This window comes from Aquila chrysaetos, chromosome 24 (genome assembly GCF_900496995.4).
Source record: "Aquila chrysaetos chrysaetos chromosome 24, bAquChr1.4, whole genome shotgun sequence".
Lineage (NCBI taxonomy): Eukaryota > Metazoa > Chordata > Aves > Accipitriformes > Accipitridae > Aquila > Aquila chrysaetos.
The window spans coordinates 9856749-9878993 of record NC_044027.1 but is presented as its reverse complement, the minus strand read 5'-3'; the positions used below and the strand labels follow the sequence as shown (position 1 = coordinate 9878993).

Genomic DNA, 22245 nt, shown 5'->3' with positions numbered 1-22245 from the left:
TTTTAGTCACTGACCAGCAAAATCTGAACTGGAGTCTAAAGTCTGCAGGAAGATGAGGGAATTCCAGCACTTTGCTTAAAACAACTCTAAGATGGACAGGTGCGTCTCCAAATACCCCTGCAAGACCAAGAAGGTGTCAGTCCTTTAGTTCTGGAGACAGAGGCCTGGCTGGTGAAGTCCTCTGGTGGGGACAAGATGGCTCTGCCAATACATGGTCCAGCTCACACAAACAAAAACATTTCTTTAAAGGAGTTGCACTTGCTAGACCTAGTCACTGGGACACAGATGAAGACAGCCTGAAAGAAGCACCTCTCCTGGGACTAACGCATTTTGCTTCAGAAATTCTGGTTTCAGAGACATGTCTTTGTGGCACCAGAAAGGAGAAAGCAGGCGCTTGTTTTGTAAAGTCTGGAGTTTGGTTATCTTTCATGGGGAGGCTGTCAAGAAGGGGTGTACAGGCACCTATCCTGACACTGGTCCTCTGGGGGCAAAAGACCCAAGCAGCCCCTGCCATCTCCTACCCACAGCAAAGACCAAACCAGCAGAGTCTCCTGCCGGTGGAAACCCAAATGTGCAGATGTTTTCCTGTCCCAGTGCCACCTGAGAACGGACAAGGAGGCAGGAGCAGTCTGAAGGAACCGGGCAGAATGCCCACACTCTGCCCCAACCTGATGGACACGTGCTCGCAGGGAAGCACCCCAGGTCCACCCTGGAGCCTTCAGATATAAAGTAAACCCAGTGACAAGGAGTTTCCCCACTTCTAATTTTGGCAGCTAGCACTGCCAGGCGCAGAATACCAAACGGATGAGTTTTGCCTGCTTTCTGCTTATTACACAGCTGAGTTAACCCCACGTTTCTGTTTACCTCAACCCCATCGCTTGGGGCAGTTTCGAGGTTTCACTGATGCCTTTGCAAAGCTAGCACTGGAACGGGCACGAAGCCGTCGTTTTATTTATTGCATGGAGTGATGGAAGGGAGAAATGCCTGACGCATCGCAGCTTGGCCCACGCACTCCTTGTGGTCCCTGTGGCTTGGGGCTGGGCTGAAGTCAGAGCCTGGCCCTGGCCCCGCCTTTCTCCTCTTTTTAAAGGTTATAAAAAGCAGCCACTGTCAGTTTGCTGCTCTGCTGCTTCCTCTTTTGACTCTTTGTGAAAGGAGAAAGCGCTTCATGTCTTGGCGTGAACTCCTTCCCCCCTGGCTGGTGATCATAGCGGGACTGACAGGCATCGTGCTGCTTTGCGTCTCCACTAAAGATGTGCCCATTACTCCTTTCAGGACTAAGGTAAGGGCGTCCACCTGCCCAAGGGGTGGCCAAGCCGAGGGTCAAGCGGGGTAGTAAGCAGAGGACCTTCTCCTCGTCTCTGGGGCTGCTTCTTAAGGAGAACCTGCCTATTTCCTTGTGCAAGCCAGGCATTTAAACTGGTGTGTTTTGTTGCTTTTTACATTGATTGCACTACTGAGTTATTTACTAGCCTGAAACAACAAACTGAGGGGGGGAGGTGACTAGAACAAGACTGCAAGGATGGGTTGGCATCCTTCAACACGCTGTAGTTTTCAAACTGAAAACAAGCCAACCCCTTTGGCTGGTCAGGGAAGTAGAGGCTGGATATGGTCCATGGATCAGCAGAGATGCTCACTGCAGGCTGAGGAGAGGCAGCCCATGTCAGGAGCTACCCCAGAGCAGCAAGGGACCAGTGCTGTCAGTGGAGGCAAAGAGCTAGGTCACTCTTGAAAGTTGGCAGGAATTTGGCCCTGAACTGCTGCTTCTGTCTTTAAAAAAAAATATATATAATTATCTTCCATGCCTTCTCGTCTTCTGTCCTCTCTTGATTTTAACCAAAGAGCCAACCTGCTCTATGCAACAGGGTCAGATCTGCCTGGTGACTGGGAGGTTAACGCCCATCCGCTATGCCTCCTGATGCACCACTGCTGAGGTGGCATCAGTGGCACACTATGGTTTAATCGAACAGAAGTAGGTTAACCTGTGCATTTAGAGATACTACCCCTCCTCCACGCTCCTCTCAGAAACAAAATTGGATTTAAAAAACCCCTTATTGCTCCATGCTCTATCCTTCCCTGGTGTTGAGCCGGGGCAGAAATGTGGTGATCCATTCTCACCCCTTGCACTCCCAGCAGCAGCCTCTCATTTTGTGAAGGAGGAAAAAAAATCCAGGTTTCTCCACCAATACCATTTGTTTCTTCCTCTTCTGCGGCAGCCAACATGTCCTTGCGAGAAATACGAGCTGTCACTTGTGTGGGAGGATGCCAGCAGGCTTGGGCAGGGACCTCCATCCTCCTTCCGCATTTCTGCTCCAGCTCCAGTCCTGGGTGCTGTGTTTGGTGCAGCTGGGAGCTCCCAGGAAGGCTGCAGGCAGCCAGCTTCGCTCGGAGGTTGCAGCCAGGCTCTATCTTATGCTAAAACCCTTCTGACAGTGTTAACATCAACCTCTCAGGAGGTTTCTCCTCCCACTCAGTCACAGCTACAACTATTTCTGTGCAAGATACAGCTTAGACCATGCATTACCACGTACCTCCCAGATCTCACAAGTTTCTTTCCTGTCTCTATAGATGTCCCAGTTTGGGGTCATGTAATAGGGGGGAGAGAGAGAGACCATAGGCTAGCACTGGGGCTATTTTGAGTGTGGGGATGTCCAGAACAGCCACAGAGAGCGGTGCTGCAGGGTACCCCAGCTGCGTCTCATTTCCTAACCCTCACATATGAGGTCCAGCTCAGCAAGGCTCGATCAGCAGCAAATAGACCAAGCGCTGGGCTGCAAAGAGACTAAGAAAGCCCTTGGCCTCACTGCTAGGCAACAGAACTGTCAGTGGACAAGGTGTTGAGAAATCTCATGTTTGCTGCTGCTGTTTCTGCCAAGACATTGTCTTGGTCTCTGTGGGGCTGCTGCATTGGACAGTGTATGTGCTGGTTGATCCCAGTGTGCTGTGGCTCCTACAGGTCTGGCATGCACCAAGGCAAACCCAGCCTGTGGCATACCATCTCTGCAGTGGGGCATCAAACAGATAAGGGAGTCTCAGGTTCCTCAGAAGTAGGAGCAAGCCACAGCCCTCCAATTCCTGCATGAAAGCCTTAGCAAACCAATCCAGCATCAGTTTGAGTCCCAGAATCATTCAAGAGCCTGTATAGTGCCATCTCCCACTGCTTAAGGACCTGTTTTTCCTGAGCTCCAGGTGGCTTAGCTCTTAGTGGAAGCCCTTTACCTGATTTCAGGAACAGCTACAGAGCATGCCAATGTAGGTCTGCTGAATTTCTGGGTGTTTCTCCACTCCTGCTGCTCCTCATGTATATTCAGAAATGCAGATGGTTCCCTGCAGATCCACGTCATCTTCTGGCTTCACCCTTTCTTTGAACATAAAAAACTAACTCAAATACTGCAGTGCAGGCCCATGGGTTACCCAGAATACCTACATAATGCTGAGTTACCCTACAATAACAAAGCAGCATGCATTCAGTGATGTTTATCTAGAATGTTTTTGGGGTTTTCCAGTATGGCATTGTTGTGGATGCTGGCCCATCCCGCACCATCCTGTTCATCTACCAGTGGACCACCACCAAGGCAAACAAGACCAGGGTGATCAGGGAATGCAGTTCCTGTCCTGTGCAAGGTAAGGTGCCTGATTCATGTTTGGTGGTCTGTGGGACTGGCATGGGATGGATGATCTGTGCATGGACCATTGCCACAATTTCCTCAGCTCCTGTATCATCTAGCTGTACACTGAAGCAGTGTTGATAGTGAAGCACAAGCTGCTTATTTTCAGCATGAGTCTTCTCGACATGGGCAGATTTAGCCATACACAGCTGGATGTCAGAGCACTTGGCAGTAGCAGGTGACAGGTGTTTTGGCCTGCTGCAGGCAGGGAAGCACACAGGGAGGATGGGGTTCATCCTGATGTCCACGTGGATCAGTGGCAGAGCCAAGGCTGCAGATCTTCTCACCCAGGCAAGACATTTAACAGCAACAGAGACAAATCTGGTTGCAGGGTGACTCCTTGTATCCTCTGCCTTGTCCTGGAGCTACACCACTTACTGCCCAGAGTACAGTCAGGACAACAGAGATGCAAAGACTCCAGCCCCCTGTGTGGGGTTTGACAGCAAAAGCATGAGTTCAGCTTGGTTTTAGGTCTCACATTTTGGAGAATATTAGGGTCTTCTTCACTAGTTTGAATCAGTTTGGCCCTGCCAAAGGCAGCTGAAAGGGTTTCATGCATTAATGCTCAGGGTTTAACTTCCCTGTCTCTCAATCTTGCTTTGATGTTGAAGCCTGATTATAGCGGGATGCTGGGAAACCCTGAACTCCCAGTAGCAGTGCTGTAGGAAGGCAGCTGCACAAGAAGCAGGGAAGGGAGTTTATGCCCTTGCTGATTGTAAGCAATACAAACCACATACAGAAGATGCAATAAATGTTCCCTGAAACCTTGTATGTGTCCCTTGACTGCTGCCATCTTCACTGTCTGGGTTAAGAACAGCAACTGTAGCTCGGTACAGCAGTTTGTCAGCAGCAGCAACAAGAGGTCCAGGCAGGTGTCTCGCCCAGATGTGAGAAGTAGTCCTCTGTCTGCATGGCAGTGTGGTCACAGCCTTTGAGTAGCCATAGGCAAGCTGCAGCTCAGCCCTATACAGGGCCCAGGAGAGCAGAGCACATGGTGAAGGAGTCACACAGCCAGGAAGACGAGTGGGCCAGAGCATGGGGAAGTGAGGCTTTTCCTGGGTAGTAGTTCAAAACCAGCGTTTAAGAATCCATTAAATCTACTGGAAAGATGAGTCAAGGCTTGCACACAGCTTCTCTCCACACAGCACCAGCATCCTCTGGAGCAGAGGTGTCTTGCTTGGCGGTGCGGGACTCGGAAGCTGGCTCCTCCAACACTAGAGGAAGTGGCTAGGGGAGAGAGGTGACACATCAGCCTCAGCTCTGCCTGCATGGCAGTGTGTCCTTCTGCTATCTTTTATAGCAGCTAAAGCCCCATTTCTTCCTCTGTGGGCTGAGACAGCCTCAGCTGTTGCAGCAGTCACGTGGCTGATATGTGGTCATTTACGGGATGTCTCAGCAGCAGAGCTAGGGTACTTTTAGTGCCATTTGGGATTTACATGCACATGTGTTTTGCTCCCAGTACCATATTTTAGCAGGACGGCTACATGGAGGAACTCCTTCATTCCACCTGCGACAGGTCCAGTCTTTAACCATGCCCTAGGACAGCAACCTCTTGAGTAACACCTCTTGCACTTCTCCCATATGTTTCCCTAGAAAATTTCATTCTTTCCCCTGGTCCTCAGGTCCAGGAGTCTCCAACTACTCAGATTCTCCTCAGACAGTAGGGAAGAGCTTGGAGCCATGTTTGAACTGGGCCCAGAAGGAGATCCCAGCAGAGCAGCACAGCCAAACACCCCTCTACTTGGGAGCAACCACCAGCAAGAGGCAGATGAAGTGAGTGAATGTTGCAAACCCACACCCAGGGATCAGCACGTGTCATGTGGATCATTCTGTAAATGCAACTCACCCTGTCTGCTCTGCAGTGTTTCATCCCTAATCTGCTAGTCAGGTAAACCTTCTTCAGGTCCCAATGTACTCAAGGGGAGTACGGCATAGCTGTGTCTCCATACTGTCCCCCCAAGCAGCCATGAGGATGATGGTCTTGCTACTGCTACCAGTCTGTGTAAAGTCTCCTTCACAATTAGTGCTTGGCAAAAAAAAACTGTCAGTCTGGAAGCTAAAGTGTTTTCAGTTTATGTGACAACCCACATGGGCTTCCAGGGGTGCTTCTTGTCGGCAGGTTGGAAATGGCAGGAGGAAGATCCACCTTATCATACACAGTTTTGTGGACACTGTTCTTAGTCACCTCATTATTGGGACCTTTATCTCCTTTTAGACACTGGGGAAAAGTAAGGTCTGGAGGGGACCAGGTCAGTGGGGCAAGGCCACAGGGTTCCCTCAGTGATAGAGGGTACTAAAGTCCCAAATTCTTGAATGGTGGCACAACTGCTCAAATCATCCCTCTGCTGTTCTTGCCCCCAGTGCCATGTGAGGGGAGAGGGAAGTGGCAGCAATGTCATTGTGCCTCTGTGCTACTACCCAAAGTGGGGAGCACAGCAGAAACCCTGCAGCTGTGCCCCCACTGCAGGCTGCTCCTGGCAGGGTCCTGTAAAAACCAGTGTGTCTTCTTTTTCTTTTCTGTTTAGCCTCACCCATCTCCTTGCAGCCCTGACTGTGGCCTTGAAGTCATCCCCCTTTGACTTTCAGGGGGCAAAGATCCTGTCCAGTCCAGACAAGGAAGCATTCGATTGGGTTGCTGTTAACTATGTCCTGGAGAACTTCTTCAAGGTAAAGGACAATCCTGCCTGGGGAGTACAGAACTGAGCTGAGCAACTCCCATTAACAAACAGCCACAGAGACATGTGGAGGGACTGTTAAAACCGTTTACTTTAAAGAATGCTTAAGCACAACTTCCATGGCCTTTCAGAGGAGGCAGGTTATATCCAACACCAACTGGTTGGGAGACATAATGTGAGATGGTTATAACTAGATTGAAGGACCGAACCTCTAATACAGCCTTTCATGGACATGTTCATGCAGTTGCCCTAACAGATGTGAGGTTTTCTGGGCAACACATCCAGGGTGCTCACATAGATGACCTTACATAGCCTAGCCCAGGATGTCAACAAGAACTCTACTGCTCCGAGTCCCTGCAGCTCTAGCTCAGCACCACTGTCAAACAGGCACTGCTGCTGTCTGTGGGGTGCTGTGGGATTGCCACTAGAGTCCAGCTGTCCCACAGGACATCCTGTAGATGGTGGACAGAGAAGCAGAGTCTTTTGCTGCCAAAGCAAAAGCCCACCAAATTTCCTTTCATTGAGATGCTAGTGAGAGTATAGCTGGGTGTTCCCAGCATAGAGGCCTGGTCTGTATTCAGAAGGCACTTGCTAAACAAAAAGAATACATTTAAGTTTCCCTGCTCTACCCATAGCTTCTCAAACCAAAGGGTCTCAAGAAGAACTCAAAGAGCAAGAGAAAGGTGGGTTAGAATGAGTTTTTCCACATCAGGGAAGTGAAAAGCAGTTCTGATAACCAGCAGCAAGCATGCACTGGTTAGGGAATTGCTAGCCCTGCTGGCGGCAACACAGCCTCCCCCAGCCAGGGACAGAGTGCTTACACCCACATAAACTTCCCTGCCTGTACTGCTAACTTCAGCATTGCCAAAATCAGTTCTGCAAGACTGCAGGAGATGAAGCCACAGTGTTCTTCTGACAGGAGGATCACTTTAGCATCAAGGAAGCACCTGAAGCCCATATCTGCCCACCTGGAAACCCCCCTTCCATTCCCTACCACCACCACCCTCTCCTCTCTCCCCTGCTCCTACCTGCTGAGACCACCGCCTTGAACAGCAGTGGCCATCCAGGATGGTGAGCCCTGTTTGCTCTTGCTGGCTGCGGGGACCCCTCTGAGCAGATGGCAGTGCTTGTACAATGGCTCCTTTGCTCCCTCCAAAGCCACCAGTTTGGCATCCTTATGTCCTGTGGACAAAAAAAAAAAAAAAAGTTGGGCCGTACTGCACCAGAAAGCTGCTTTCCCTCTGTGCACTAATGCTTGCATTTGACTGCAACCCAGATGTAGAATTCTTAAGAACTGACCTCTCTGGTTCTTTTTGGGTCAGTACGACTGGCGAGGACAGTTGGTCCCCTCTGGAAAGGGGATGGCAGGAGTCCTGTCTGTGGGAGGAACCTCAACACAGCTCACTTCCAAGGTAGAAGAGAACCAGGCACCAGAAGAGGGAGTGAGGCTGCAGCTGTATGGGCAGATGCACAACGTGTACACTCGTCACTGTCCCTGCCATGGCACAGACCAGCTCCGCAGTAGACTGCTCTCTATGCTCATTCAAGTGAGTATCTGCCAGAAGGGCATTTGCAAGGTTCCTGGATATGGTATCACTAAATGGCAGTTGCACAAGGTGTAGCTTCTAATAGGCAAAATGTCAATCACTGTCTTTAACAGAGGGCATTTGCATATATCTAAAAAAGCCCAGTGCATTTGTAAAACATAGTCTCTATGCCCGAATCAATGCTCTCCAAGCAGACACACAAGCACCCATTCAAGGGTTTCCTACTTGCAGGCTCTATTTGGCTCCTTACTTAATACACATGAGCACAAAATTGCTCTCCAGAGGTGCTAAGATCATTTTCAGGCTGAAGGGAGGCAAAGACTTCCCTTGGCTCCTCAGAACTGCTCCTCTGTCCTAGAAGGGGAAGCTAAACAGCAGCACCCAGAAACCAACTGGGACCTTCCATTTGGGGTATTTCCTTTGCTGTCTTTAACCCTGTAGCAGCTTTAAAAGAACAATATTTCATTTTGAAAACATGGTGGTTTGGTTCTTCCAAACTGTATTTCACTTTGGGGGGGGGGGGGGGGCGGATCTGATGCAAACTCAGGAATCATTTTAGTCTCCACCAAAACTAAGTTTTTCAGAAATAAACTACTCACTGCCCATCTGCTTGCCTCCCTATAAACCACACCTCCCCTTAGTTGAGATCTGAACGTCCCACATGCAGACCACAGTTATATTGGGAAATTCCTAGAGATAAGAAACACTGATTCTTAAGGGATTGAGCCATTTGGAAGGCAGACCAGAACAGCCTCTTTCTTGCAACTAGAAAGAGTACAGGATTCACTGAAATTGTATTTCTGGTCTAAGGGAGAGCAGGTAGGGCTGGGACTCCTCAGCCTCCCACAGCAGGTCCAGTCGTTGCAGCTTGCCCTGAACTCAGGAGGAGCTGGGAGCCTGCTGCATGAGTCTGGGCCTTGCAGCTGGCTACCTGAGATAAGGTTTGGCAAACTTTTTGCAGCCTGCCTGCTCGATTACAATACTGTGGTGCCAGAGGCAAACTGTTCTTCGCCGTGTTCCATTTTGTCTTCCTTTGTGAAGCCCTGGGATGCCAACCTCCTCTCTTGTTGTCTCTGTCCTTGTTTTATTCTGCCTCTAGGATCAGAGAAGTGCTAAAACTGTGTCTAATCCCTGCTGGCCCCTCACCTACTCCCGGGAAGTGCAGTGGCAATCAGTGCATACTGGGCCTTGTGCTCTCAGTGATGACACATTGGACATCCCTAGCCCTGAGGAGGTCTTCAACATCACCGGCTCCAGCAATCCCACCGCCTGCATAAGGCTTGTGCAAAGCCTGCTCAACTCTTCTTCTTCCTGCAGCTTCTTCAAGCATTCCCTCAGCAGTGTTTTCAAGCCCCTCCGGACCAGGTTTCTGGTGGGTTCTCATTTATACTGGGGTAGGCAACTAGTACAGAGAACCCATGAAATGGGACCAGTTTGATCATTAATACAGTGGGAACAGCCATGCTGTGCCCTCTGCTAGCCAAGAGAGCCAATGCCCTGGCTAATGCTGTACACATGCACTCCTGCCCTCTTCCCCTCATTGGCACATAGCTGTTCAAATATAGACCACAGGCTTCCCACCAATGACCGTGGTAGGTCTTTCTTCATCCATGCTTCAGCAATGTCTTCTTGTGAGGCAAAGTTTGGGCATCCATGGAGCCAGCAGGGATAGGACAGCCAGGAGTTGCATGCTGAGCAGGTCTTCCCCCACAAGGTCTGTGGTAAAACTGAAGATCCTGTGCCACTCCCTTAGAAAACATCTGGGCATGCTCCACCACAAACATGCTTATATCTAACACCCTAGATTTAGCGTCCAAAGTCACTGGGTTAAGCCAGGACCAGCTCAAGATCCTAGGACAAACTGAGTGCATTTCAGAGGGAAGAATTACAGAAATTTCCCCAGCTCCCTGCTCCTGAGAGCCTCCCATGGACATGGTGCCAAGGAACCTAAGGACCAGTCTACTTAGCCAGGCCAGGCCAGGAAGGCTGCTGCACACAAGCTAGAAACAGTCCTGTTTCCATCTCCAGAGAGTAGCAGATCTGCTTGTCTTCCTTGCACCCATCAGAGGCATTGTAAGCCCCAACACAGGCACACAGAAAGGGCACCCTGGCAACGCATCCCACAGCTACTGCCACTTACTTTCCTATAGGCACTGTACGCAATATGCAGGGCACAGTCCAACCTGATGATTATTTCTCCTGCTGTTGTAGGTGATTTCTGAGGCCATGGACTTCATGAGAGAAACTGTACCCTCTCCTGACTTGGGTCAGGCAGTCAACAGGCTTTGTGGGATGTCCGTCAAAGAGGTAACTGTGGAATAACTTACTGTGCAGGGAGAGTGGGAAGCAAGGAACAGTCTGTTGTAAAAGCCCATGGGGCTCAGACTGACAGAGCCATAACTTACTGGCTCCCTCAGGGAAAAAATTTGGTATTTGCCTGGTTTTTTGTTTTGGGGTTTTTTTTGTTTGTTTGTTTGTTTTACTTTGAGGAAACAGGCTCCACTTATTTTCCTTCCTCTCAAATCCCAGCTGCTGCTGGTAACACCTGGACTTAAATGAAAAGCCACAAGTACCTTTTACTACATATTAAGGAATAAACAGGAAGGCTGTCCACTCACTCCTGTACATCACCTTGGTCTTCCTGTTATCCTCCTCTCCTTAAGAGCAAGGAACACATCCACTCAGGCTTCAGGGTCTTTCGCATTTCACCCAGGCCCATGGAGACCATGCCAGGGGGAATTTGTAAGTTCTTTCTCTCAGTTGGTGGCTTATGAGGTCACCCTCATTTGCACCTACACTGACCAAGCATCCACAGTAACATTCAAACTGGACAATTTCTGCAGGGTTTGCTAACAGGGTAGCAAAGCCCATAAGCAGTTCCCTAAAGCTTTCTCTTCTGTATAGAAAAGATCATCTTGTTAATGCTCCTATTGAGAGAAAGGGTGCAGCATTAGCTCAACGTAATTAGAGAGCAGAGAATCATACCAAGCAGTTCACCTGCAAGGCAACTATAGGACACATGGCTGCCAGTCCTGATGCTCTTGGAACTGCCTGGTCTTTAATAAGATGGGTACAAAGGCATTAAGAGATGACACTGGTTCCCAGACCACAGCCCAGTGGGTGCAGGAAACACGGTTTCAGTCTGCACGGACACAAAACCCTCCTCCAGTCCCACAGTCAGTCCCACAGCAGAAAAGAAAAGTTACAGGAGGCCTGAAATTCAGCTACTGAATATTTACTTCTTGTATTTTTTTCCCCATCTTCTTTTGGAAATGACACCAGCTGGTTAAGAAGTCCCAAAAAAGCCTGGATACACTTGTTGATTACTGTATTGTGTCTGCCTTCATCTTTCATCTCGGTACAAAGGGATACACATTTGACTTTGATGGGTCTATCTGGACTGCATTCCAGAAGAAGGTCAGTTACCTATATTGTGGTATTTCTAATTACGAGGGAGGGTTGGTTTCAGTAAAGCCAGCCTGTCCCCACTCCTACAAGCCCTAACCAGCTAGGTTTCTCCAGCAAGATGTTTTTGCAAAGTAAAGTCACAGTTGTGATATGCAAGAAAACCAGTGTCAGAGAGCTAGAGATTACACTTGTCCCCACTGAAAAATAGATGGGTCAAAAGCCTTATCTGGAGCAATACCATCTTTAAGAGTCTGTGCCCAATAGGGAAGGAAGTATGGCTTGATCACCACTTAATGCTAAGGACAAACTACTGATAATGTTTCCAGAGCCAAAACACGCTGCCCTACCTCTTTGCAATCACCTTCATGCTAGTGAGGGTTTATAACTGGCTCATGAAGTCTGAAATTGCTTCATGATCTGGAGCTCCTAAGGAAGATTTGATTCAGGTCCTCCCCTTCACAAAAGAAAACAAAGCCTATTCCCAGACCTCTTCACAACTCACCAGCAAAGGCATGGTCCCATTGAGCAGGGCCACATCTGTGACAGCAGTTCAGTCAGCTACGTGGTGATCATCAGACTAAGGCAAGGTAATGAGGTAGGTCCAGGGTCCATCTAGGGAGCCCAGCCTGGAAAGCCAGAGACAAGCAATCTATAACATATGTCTGAGATTCAACCAGGCAACAGAGCCAGAGACAGAACTACCCACAATGTAGACCTGGGGTCCACCCAGGAAAACCAGTCAGTAAGCAGAAAGAACAACACACAAGCACAGCACAGCTCAGGAAAAAAGTAACTGCCCAGGCCAGAGCTTAAATGGAGCTCCCAGGCCCACGGGCAGAGGGGGTAGGTAGATGTCCCAGGTGAGACTGGTCAGGGCAATTAAGGCCTATTGGTGCACTCTGGGCACCGAGAGTGGGAGAGCTCCCCATTTCAAGTCTAATCCTTGGATCAGTCTCAAACAAAGTACAGGAGGTCTTGGGCATGTGCACAGAAACACAGCTGGATCCAGACTATCTCCTTCTCTTCTGACCTCTCCTCCTTTTTATTTCAATAGATGGGTGATACATCATCCGGCTGGACTCTTGGGTACCTGCTGAGTCTGACCAACACCATACCCCAGGACAGCCCAAGCTTCCTCAAGGGGATTGAACCTGGGGTCTGGTCTTTGCTCCTTATCCTCTTTGTCATGCTGCTCACCGGCTCTTTCATGCGCATCTCATACCGAGTGATGGTCAAGGAAAACAGCTTCAATAACAGGAACAGCAGTGTTTTTGATGACAACTGACAGTTATTCTGGGACTCGATACTCTTGCCAGAGGGCAGTTAATAGGGTACATACAGAAATCACACAGGTGTAAGTCACTGGAGGTTGCGAGTGATTTTCCTGCAGGACTCCCAGAGCCTCAGCGCCTTATTTCAACTTGCTAGCACTTCCACTACTGTACTGAGACAACAGATCCTGCTACGCAGGAAACCTATGATTCCTGGTGGATGGCAAGCTATTCGTTCTCCAAATGAGAGCAGCCTGCACTGATCTTGCTTGGGCTGCAGCTGAGATTACTCATGTCAACCTAATGAAATGATGCCTCTGAGCAGGCAGGCCCCGAGCTATTGTAAAGTTAATATGGAATAATCCTGTCTAATCAGGAGAGGTGGTGCCTGAAAAAAGAGCTCTGCCCTCTTCTGTGCCCACAAGAGAGACAATACCTGCAGTATTGTCATTAGTGAAGAATGGAACAGCATTAAAATATAGTCAGAATATAACTGCCAACTTGCTTCCATGTTCAAGGGAAAAAGCAGGTATTTTCTGCCTGCTACTATTGATCTGTCTGTTCTTCCACCTCAGTGATGGCATCCATGCATCCCTTCCAGCAAATGCTCTTGCTGACCAAGAATCCTTCAAAAGCAATGCTTTTCAGTCTTGGTCTCTACAAAACGTGCAGAACATCAAAGGAGAAACAAAGGGCACAAACACACAGCTGAGTTCCTGTCTCTCAGCTGAGTCATGGCAACTCAGGGTTAAAATTGTCAATTTAAACTCTTTAACCAGGACTTAAATTAACACGTTTAATTTCACATCAGCTAAAAGAGGGTACATGCTGGGCTAAGATTCACCAGTTTGTTCATTCGCACTGAACTGCTTGTCTCACTGACTCTGAAAGTGAAGTTATCTCATCTAACATTGTCCTTTAGACAAGAGCAGACCCAGGAACAGAAGCTTTCCTAATTGTCAGTCCAATTACTCTCATATTAGACTGTGACCAGAGTTACTTTATAATCCAATACTCAGGATTCCTCTGGGACTTGGCAGTCATTCCAGCTCCTCTGGTCTGCTCTGCTCATCTAAAACATGAGGTGCTGTACAAATTCTCTGTGTTGTTGTGAAGAAAAAGGATCGAATCAGACAAACACTGTTCTTGGACTAAAGTGTTTAGAGTTCACTTCTTGGATTGCTTCAGAGAGTTAAACACCCAGGCTGTTAAAAGCCTAAGGGACAAGTGTCTCCAATGCATTTCAGACCACTTTAAACAGAAATTAAAATGCTCACAGATGCAGTGATGTGCCTTGCAGGATTTTTAAAGCTACCATGGCACCCAAATCCTTTCAAATCTGATTATTAATCCCTTGTGCTCCCAACTCATATATAGGACATACCCCCTCCCCTATAATATTGGGGTATTCATAAACGTTCAGGCCAATTAATGAAGGTTTGGAACCTGTCAGTCAAGTTTGGAGGGGTGTGGAAACAGATTTAAACAAGCTTCATATTCATTTCTTTGAGTTGCACATTAGATATTTTTAATTATATCATGTTATTAAAGATGTTTTAATAGACTGTCTGTGTTATTCTTGGCAAGAGATCAAAGCGGGGGGTTTATTGTGAACACAGAGTGTTTCAGTGAGGAGGATGGGGGATGCTGATTTTGCCTCTGTTTACTCAAGGGCTGTTATGCTGTGTACTTTCGGGGTACACAATGAGAACCCCTGAAGGCACTTTCTTCCCAGTGGCAGGTAGGCAGAAAATTACTTCAGGTAACCTGGTTGCTGGTATTTAGTTGATGAGAGACGTGTCTACATCTTTGATGTGTTCTTTGCTCAAACCATCTGAAGAAGGTAGGAGGGATTCAGGCAAGCCTGCATAGAAAAAAAGAAGAGGTTATCAGGGAGTCAGCGATATCGGGGAAATTCCTGAGACTTCATTCCTCCTGCATCTGGAAATGCAATCATTAAACAGAGCTCTGGCTCTGTGACCTGTCAGCACATATGAGAACTGTGGGATTCCTGCCTGAGATTTGCAACCTGCCCAAGAAGAATCCTATCACTGTCAGAAATGGAAATAAGCCAGTGAGATGCCAGGAATCCCAGGACTCCAGGTGTTCTGGCCTGCTCAGTCATTACACCTTCTTGATTTTGAATACTAGATTACAGGGTCCAAGAGAAAAGGACATTGGCTGGAACTTCCCCAAGCTCTTGTTTAGAAGCTTTGGGACTTCCATGCAGATAATAAGTGAGCAATTAGGCAAGAAGCTCAGTATGTCCTCCTGACACTTTACTTTTGCCTTACACATGCCACTGAGCTGTATTGGGTGATGGCACGTACACATGGCCTAATTTGCCCCATTAAATCTATGACATTTGAGCCACCATTTGACGCTGAGCCACCACTCTGTGATGTGAAGACAATCCACAAACACTTGATTTAGAGCAGATCCTAAACTCTTGAGCTAAAAGCTGCAAAGGCACAGTGAGACATTTCAATGCCTGAAGTTCTTTTCCCAGTGGTCCACGCACTACAGGCGGCAGCTCTGCTCCCTCCTTTCCCATCATTCCTTCCAAATACTGCCAGTGCTGTCTTCTCCTGCAGGCAGGTCACGGGGGCAGGTGGGACGGGCAGACTGTGCTGCCCATCCCAAGCTGCAGCCCCAGCAGCTAGGGTTACCGCGTGAACCGGGCTTGGAATGGGCAGTATTGACGGTGTGTACCATTCTCTATCCGGCAGAAAAAAAACCACTTATAGATGTATTTACTAGATGATGAGCTAGACTGGTATGTTAAAAGCCCCGAAGTGTGCTTTTAGTCATAAAAAAGGCAAAAAATAACAAAATGGGGAACTTATGAGAAGAATGGAAACTAACAAAAGTAACATATTCCTTTCTCCCAGCTCTCTATACAAGCAGCTCCTTCATGGCAGCAGTACATAAATTTGCAGAATTAATCCCCAGATTACCTGGACAACAGAAATCTACTTAAAAGGAGATTCTAGATTAACTCACTTTGAAACAAAGATGCTTGCAGCCCTTTGGCTACAGTGCAATTGTAGAAATGATTAATAATGAGGATTTTCTAACTGTCCCTAAATTCTTTAAGTTGATGCATAGCTCTCTCGCTTCTCACTCAGGCTGAACCATAGGAGAGCTCTTCTGGCAGATAATGTCTGCTCACATGTAATTGCAGTTCTGCTGCTGTCACTAAGTATCAATAAGAGGGAAATCAAAAGTATTAGATATAAAAATTGACACCAGAAAGCACTTTCTCTATCTTAGCTCCAGAAACACGTAAGTTAGCTGACCTGCTGCTGGCTAGAGTGGCCTAAATTACATTTCAGCATGTTTGTAGCAGTATGTTAGTTCCTGTCTTTCTTCCAATTTATAACATTTCCAAAGCGTCATGGATTCCCAACCAGTACATCCCATCTGGGTTGTACCAATGAATTTCCATGAAAATTGAGAGAAATAACCGTTTACTGCCTGCAGTCCCATTTTGCAGTATGAAGTTCACCACCACAGGACCAGAGTTGTTTCTTTCTTCCTGTTCTGATGCACCCAGGCTCCCTGGAGTTGTAGGAGAGACACCTAACCTCCCTCTCGGTACCTGGCTGTATCTGAGGCAGGGCGGTAGATAAGTGCTGCTTTTTGAGATACTGGTATTTCACAGGACATTTATGGATTAATTAGTTCACCGGGATTTCACAGAGCTAGACTCTCTAGCAGGTGCTGTCACAGACTTCCTAGCTTATCTTGGCAAGTCATGAGAATGTCATGCATACTTCAAGGACTCTGCAAAACTTGTCATGTGGCTGAGCTCCAGCTGTCCATTAGTAATGCAGTGATTGTAACTCCTCCTCCCCTTGAGATACTGTGCTGCCTGTGGAGGTATCTAGTTCAGTGGTTAAGGGAAGGCCTCTGGAATAGCAAGTTTAGAAACAATGTACAGCACCAGGCACTGCAGTACTTGCACTCATTTCAGTTGTTTGGGGCTGTTATAATAAAGGATAATGAAATAACTTGAAATCCACAAACACTGGAGGAGCAAATCCAGCACAACATGAGAGGAGTGCCTTTTAGGATGTCTGGATTTAAAGATTGATCAGTACATTTTTATTTTGTTCTTGTACCATGCCTATGATCATGTACCTGAGTACCTTCCAGAGTAGTAGGAAGCCATATGATGTTTATATCCTACCTCATGGATTGTCATTCCTACTCCAAGAGCTAATTCAGAACATACTGAAGTAGATGGAAATGCTAGCAGAAGAACAAGCCCGAATGAATACTGGGATCAGTAAAACCCCAATTTTTGCCCTAGTTCTCTTAATATAAAAGTCCTTTCGTAATGCCATCAAACCCAGGCAAGTCAAAGCGTTTTGATGTTTTGCAAGTGCAAACATCACTGTGTACTCGTACACAGTGGAGAACAGGCAGAAGTGTCTTAGACCTGGTTTCCACCATCCTCTCGATATGAGACATTCAGAGCCTTCTTGCAGTACTGTGCTTTTAGATCCCCTGTTCAACTCATAAACGCAGAACGTAAGCTGTTGCTCCCCTGAGTGTGTAATGACAGGGATTAGTCACAAGAGGGAGGCTGGCAGAACAGCACCTTAAGCCTTCGGAAAGCTGCAACACAGCCAGTAGCTGGTCCCACCACAAATCAAATAAATTAGCAAGCAGGCTTGTCTGGAAACTTGTCAAGGAGACTCCTGATGTGGACACAGATGAAAGACACACTGCAGTATGGAAGCTCTCTATGTGTGGGATGTAAAAGCAGCTCTAATCAGTGATTTAAGAAGCCGTGGCTTTAGTGGAAGAAGGCCTCTATGCAGGGAGAATGGGCACTAGCGTGGATGAAGCCTTTTTTGGAAACAAGAGGGGGAAAGAATAATCCCTAATAGGAAGAAGACTGCACTGGGAATGAAGAAGAGGAGGTTTGAGAGAGACAGAGGAATGATAAAATCAACTTCTGTGTGAAGGAAAGCTTATTTTTGTTCACAGCAGGGGGTGTCACCATATGCGCACCTCATGATCGAATTAGTCACCACTTCTTGGTGGAAATTCTCCGGAGAAACAGATCTCCCAAGTGAAAGAAAGCGATACCTATAAGACTTATCGCTGGACAGTGTACAGTGGCGGAGATCTGGAACCGAATGAGGGAAACTTTACGGGAATAGTGTTCAAAGTTCACTGGTTTTAAACACGAAGGAGATGTAAACTGCCAATTAATGCTGAACTTTACGCCACGTAAAAGCTGGTTTAGCATTACCTTCTGTTTCATGGTAATCACTGACAAAGTTTAAGACTCTCTTGAGTGCAAGCTTTGAAGTGACAGGCTTTCTTCTGAACTGAGGAGCTCAGTGGAAATCATCAAACCAAATGGAAGGAGCTCTTCTTCCACACAACTTGTGGTTAAACTGTGGGACTCATCATGATAGGAGGTTGTTTATGCCAAAAGTTCACATGGCTGCAAAAGGTGATTAGATAAATTCATAATAATCCATTGGGGCTATTAAACCAAAAGTTACTTGCTCGTGGCTAAAGAATTGCCTGCCACATCCATGTATGTTTGCCCTGTTCTTCCTTGCCAGCTGCTGCTAATCATTAGAGACAAGATACTGGCTTGGATGGACCCGTGGCTTGATCCCATTCAGCGGCTCCTATTTCTCTCAAGCAGGAATGCCACAATTGCACATCTCACTCACTAGTCTCTGGAAGCAGCCCCTCACCTTCAATAACTTCAATCTCTCAGGAGCAATAAGTTCTATAAAACAAAGCATTGTTTATCCTTAGAAGTAACAGAAAGACTAGAATGACAAAAGGTCTGTACATGCCCACGTCATACTTCAGTGTTACCATAAACCTGGAATGACCCCAACACCAAAAGCTTTTCAGTTCTGGAGGCAGGCTTCCACCCACATTCGTCCTGCAGTGTCCCTCTCAAACTCAGGGCTTCAGATTTTTACCTATATAAACAGAATTAGTTCTGTGATTTCTGTTTCGGCTCCTGCCAGCCCCAACATCACCCCAGCCCCAGGTACGAGGCTCAGTTTAGACTAGGATGCTATTTCAGAGACACAGACTGCTATCTTGCTGGTTAAGCATCAAGAGAAGAATTATAGCCGTTGTCTGCCTGCCTGCCAAGGGGAGGGATCATCTCTATATACCCCATAGCACACAAAGAACACTGGTTCAGTAAAAGGGGAATGCAATACTGAAAAGTTAAAGCAAGCATCTCCCCACTCTGCTCAAACCAGTTGTATTCACAGTAAAATCTGTTTCCATGTCAACAAAAAACACAAAAACAATTACAATAAAAAGTTAAAAAACAACTAATATATAGTTCAATGAAACAGAAATGCAATTTCCAACTTAGTTTTAACTTCACTACCATGTCTTTCTTTGGATTATACCCAGGGACTTTGCCCTTGTGATATTGGCCCCTAATGTTTTCTAGTACCCCCGTTACAGCCATTAACTGATACAGCAAACTTACAGATGGGAAATTTGGAAGCACATAAATGAGGTGAAACCTCCTTGCTTGTCACTTGCAGCAGCGTTTGAGGAGAGCTTTCAAAGAAATCAAATACCCGATAAAACAGATGTCTTCAATGAAAACATGATGTGGGAGCCACATACCTCCCCACCTTGGTCGAGCTGTTCTCGTCTGCTATCCCAATTGCTTTCCAACTGCCCCCCACTCCCCCACCCCAGGAATCTGCAGCGGTGTCTCTGTGCAGGCTGTCCACTAAACCAACAACGATTAGAAACGCACTTCAGCATTTTGCTCAGGCAGGACCATGGAACGTGCAATTTTTTCCTCCCAGAATTTGCCCAATTGTCAGTGTTTTGTACAGAGGTTTGCCTTTGAAGGAATGCTTCGTCTGAGACAAGGTTCTGGCAGAAACCTGCCTCGTTACTTGCCAGCTCACCTTCTGGTACGCACTAATTAGGTTGCTGGGCTGCCACAGTATTAGAAGTCACAGGGCTAAGATAGTCGGCAGCTCCAGCAGCTCTCCATGGAGATTCCTGGCAGCTTGGCTGTGTTCCTCCTCACAGAGAGCTTAGAAGTACTGGCATTTGACTTTAATTTTTAAAATGCAAAAATATTTAAAATAGAATTGTCATTTCCTGTGGATCTGCATGTAGCCAAGAACAGAAGTACTACCTGACTGGGACAGAATTAGCAAAAATAAGTGTAGCATGAATAATTTGAAATGCCTCCTAACCCATAGATCTTCAGGTGGCTGAATCTCCCAGGGAAACCTCTGGAGGCTCAATCACAGGAGCAAAGTTTTAGCTACCCCATAGGGTGCTACCCCCTGCTCTGTTGGGTGCAATCCTGATAGCATTTTAGAGATAGAGATTGGAAGTCTTAACAGAGCAGCATATTTCCACTTTTTTGCTGCCACTGGAAATGCTGGGGGTGGCAACCATTTCTCACTCTATACATTACAGAACAGCTTCCCAAACATTAAAGGCAGTGCGGGCTGAAGCACAAGCTGTGAGAAGCACCGGCTACAAAGGCTCATGATTTCTAACAAAGTAAGGAAATAGATCTTTGTCACTGATGTGCAGTCCTTTGCTTTCTGGCCCTAGCTGAAAAAAACTCCGTATCCGCATTAAATACAGCAGCACTTGTACCAGCAAACCTCCTACTAGCCCTGCAGTGGCTCCCCCTGCTCCATTTTAGGGATGGTTTTCTAGGGCTTCATGAGCGCAGAAGCTTGCTAACGCTGTTCTGAGTACGCCTCGATGAGAATTTATGCTGAATGTACTTTCCTAGACAGCAGAACACAGGCAAGACATTCTACATTCTCTCTTTTTAATCAGAAAGAAGACAGCATCCATTTTTTATGTTACTCTGAAGAGATGGCATCACGTCCTGGATGAAAAGCTGTCTTTACTGATTATTACAGCTTTGTATGAAATCTTGAGCAAGTCTGATCTGGATTCATCTTGGCTGCCTTTGATACTGAAATGATACTGAGATTTTGGATTTGGTCACCTCAAACACCCTTACAGAGAACAGAAAGCTGTTGTCAGAGGGCTATTCAGAGCTGGAATAGGTCGAGCCATCCCTTTCCACTGACTCCAGTGTGAATACAGCCCAGAGTTAACTATTCAAATAAATGTCTATATTTAGGTGGGGTAAATCTGGACCCTAATGCCTTTGCATTACTCAGCTATCTCGAAGTAAACTGCATAAACCTCCTGCATTCTGGCTTTGAATGCGGAGGATGAGCTGTACGTGTGTCTTCCTAGTTGTGTCTGGGCACCTCTGGGGCTGATAAAGGTCTTTCTCAAGAGCTCCTGGCACCGCCCAGGATCCTCTTGGGTCACTCTTGATGCTGTGGGGCTCCTCCCAGGGTCTCCGGGGCTGCTCCAAGTCCTCCCAGGCTCCATCCAGCATCTCTGGGGGATTATGTTGTTTACACGCCAGAAATATCAATCACCATAACCTTTGTATTAAGCCATCTACCACAGGCTATTTGATCTCCAGCAAAAGTCTTCACAATGCTATTCTCCTGCCCACCTCCTCACGTGACCCAGTCACAGAAGCAGTTTGATTATTGTTAGCCAAACATAGATCGTGATATGTATACAAGCCATAACGTACCTCTGTCTCATATGAATGCCTGAATGACACAGAGTGCCAGCCCAATGTGCTCTGTTTGTGTAGAAAGAATTGAGGTCATTGCTGCTTTTGCCACAGTCCACCCCCACATCAAGGCAGCAGTTTGACACTAGCTAGGTTTGGAGAATTCAATTAGGAGTCTCTTTCAAGTTTTAGCTACAGTATGAAACAAGAAGAGATGCTAGGACTTGTAGACGTTGCTGGCATCCTAATGAATACATATAATCATAAGACGACTCTGCTGAAACAACAAAGTATGCTCAGTAGAAGCTGTGACCAATAGATGAACAGTCTATACAAGAATGTGCTAACAAAGTTGGATGGCAGAAAGGAACAATACAGCAGAGTAAGAGACGGAGAGAGAACAGGTAAGCAAGGGAGGCATTTATCCAGCTTGGGATGCTCGGCTGCCTCACTAGAGGGCTGCAACATGAACAGAGGGATCACCTAGCACAGCGCTGCTCTGCTCACCCTCGGCAGGACTCGGTGAGCGAGCCAGCCAGCCACCCACCTCGAGACCCGTGAGAGGACACCACCTCACACGAGCGCTCCCCTCGCCGCACAGCACCTTCCCACAAAGGAGCTGCCGCCAAACGGCTCTCCCCGGCCTCTGGCGGCCGCGGGCTCCCCGAAGCAGAGGGCGGGCCACCCCGCCACTGGCCGCTGCCGCAGGCCGTACCCGGCCTAGCCGCTTCCCGCCGCGGAGCGCGCACGCCATAACAACTGCGGCCCGGCCCCCGCTGCCTCAGGCGGCTGCGCGCCAGAAAGTGCTAGAAAGGCGCCGCAGCCCGCGCCTGCGCAGACGGGCTCCCTGCCCCCACCGCGCCGCTGCAGCGCCCCGGGGCCGATGGACGGCGGGGGAAGGGGGTGGCGGCGGGGACGGGCGGCCGAGGCCCTGCCGGAGGAGCGGAGGGGAGAGGCGGGGGTGTGTGTGTGTGTGTGTGCGCGCGCGTGTGCTCGGGACCCGCGGGGGGGAACGGCCCGGCCCGGTTTCCCCGGAAACCGCCCTCCCTCCCCCTACTCCCGCAGTAAGGAGGAGCT

The 22245-nt window shown here is 47.8% G+C and overlaps 1 protein-coding gene and 1 long non-coding RNA gene across 2 annotated transcripts; one reads left to right on the top strand and one right to left on the bottom strand.

Annotated features, from left to right (window-relative positions):
• Positions 1–1114: 1114 nt before the first annotated feature.
• LOC115335372 (ectonucleoside triphosphate diphosphohydrolase 2-like) lies at positions 1115–14134 on the top strand. Its single transcript, XM_030000906.2, has 9 exons — positions 1115–1282; positions 3507–3624; positions 5291–5441; positions 6194–6335; positions 7666–7890; positions 8990–9262; positions 10102–10197; positions 11173–11307; positions 12353–14134. The coding sequence occupies exons 1-9, from the start codon at positions 1169–1171 to the stop codon at positions 12581–12583; spliced, it is 1485 nt and encodes a 494-aa protein (XP_029856766.1). The 5' UTR covers positions 1115–1168; the 3' UTR covers positions 12584–14134.
• LOC115335373 lies at positions 14081–22037 on the bottom strand. The gene is made up of 2 exons (XR_003921422.2): positions 21716–22037; positions 14081–14433 (listed from the first exon to the last, which is right to left on the bottom strand). It is a non-coding gene; the product is annotated as an uncharacterized LOC115335373 (long non-coding RNA).
• Positions 22038–22245: the final 208 nt, after the last annotated feature.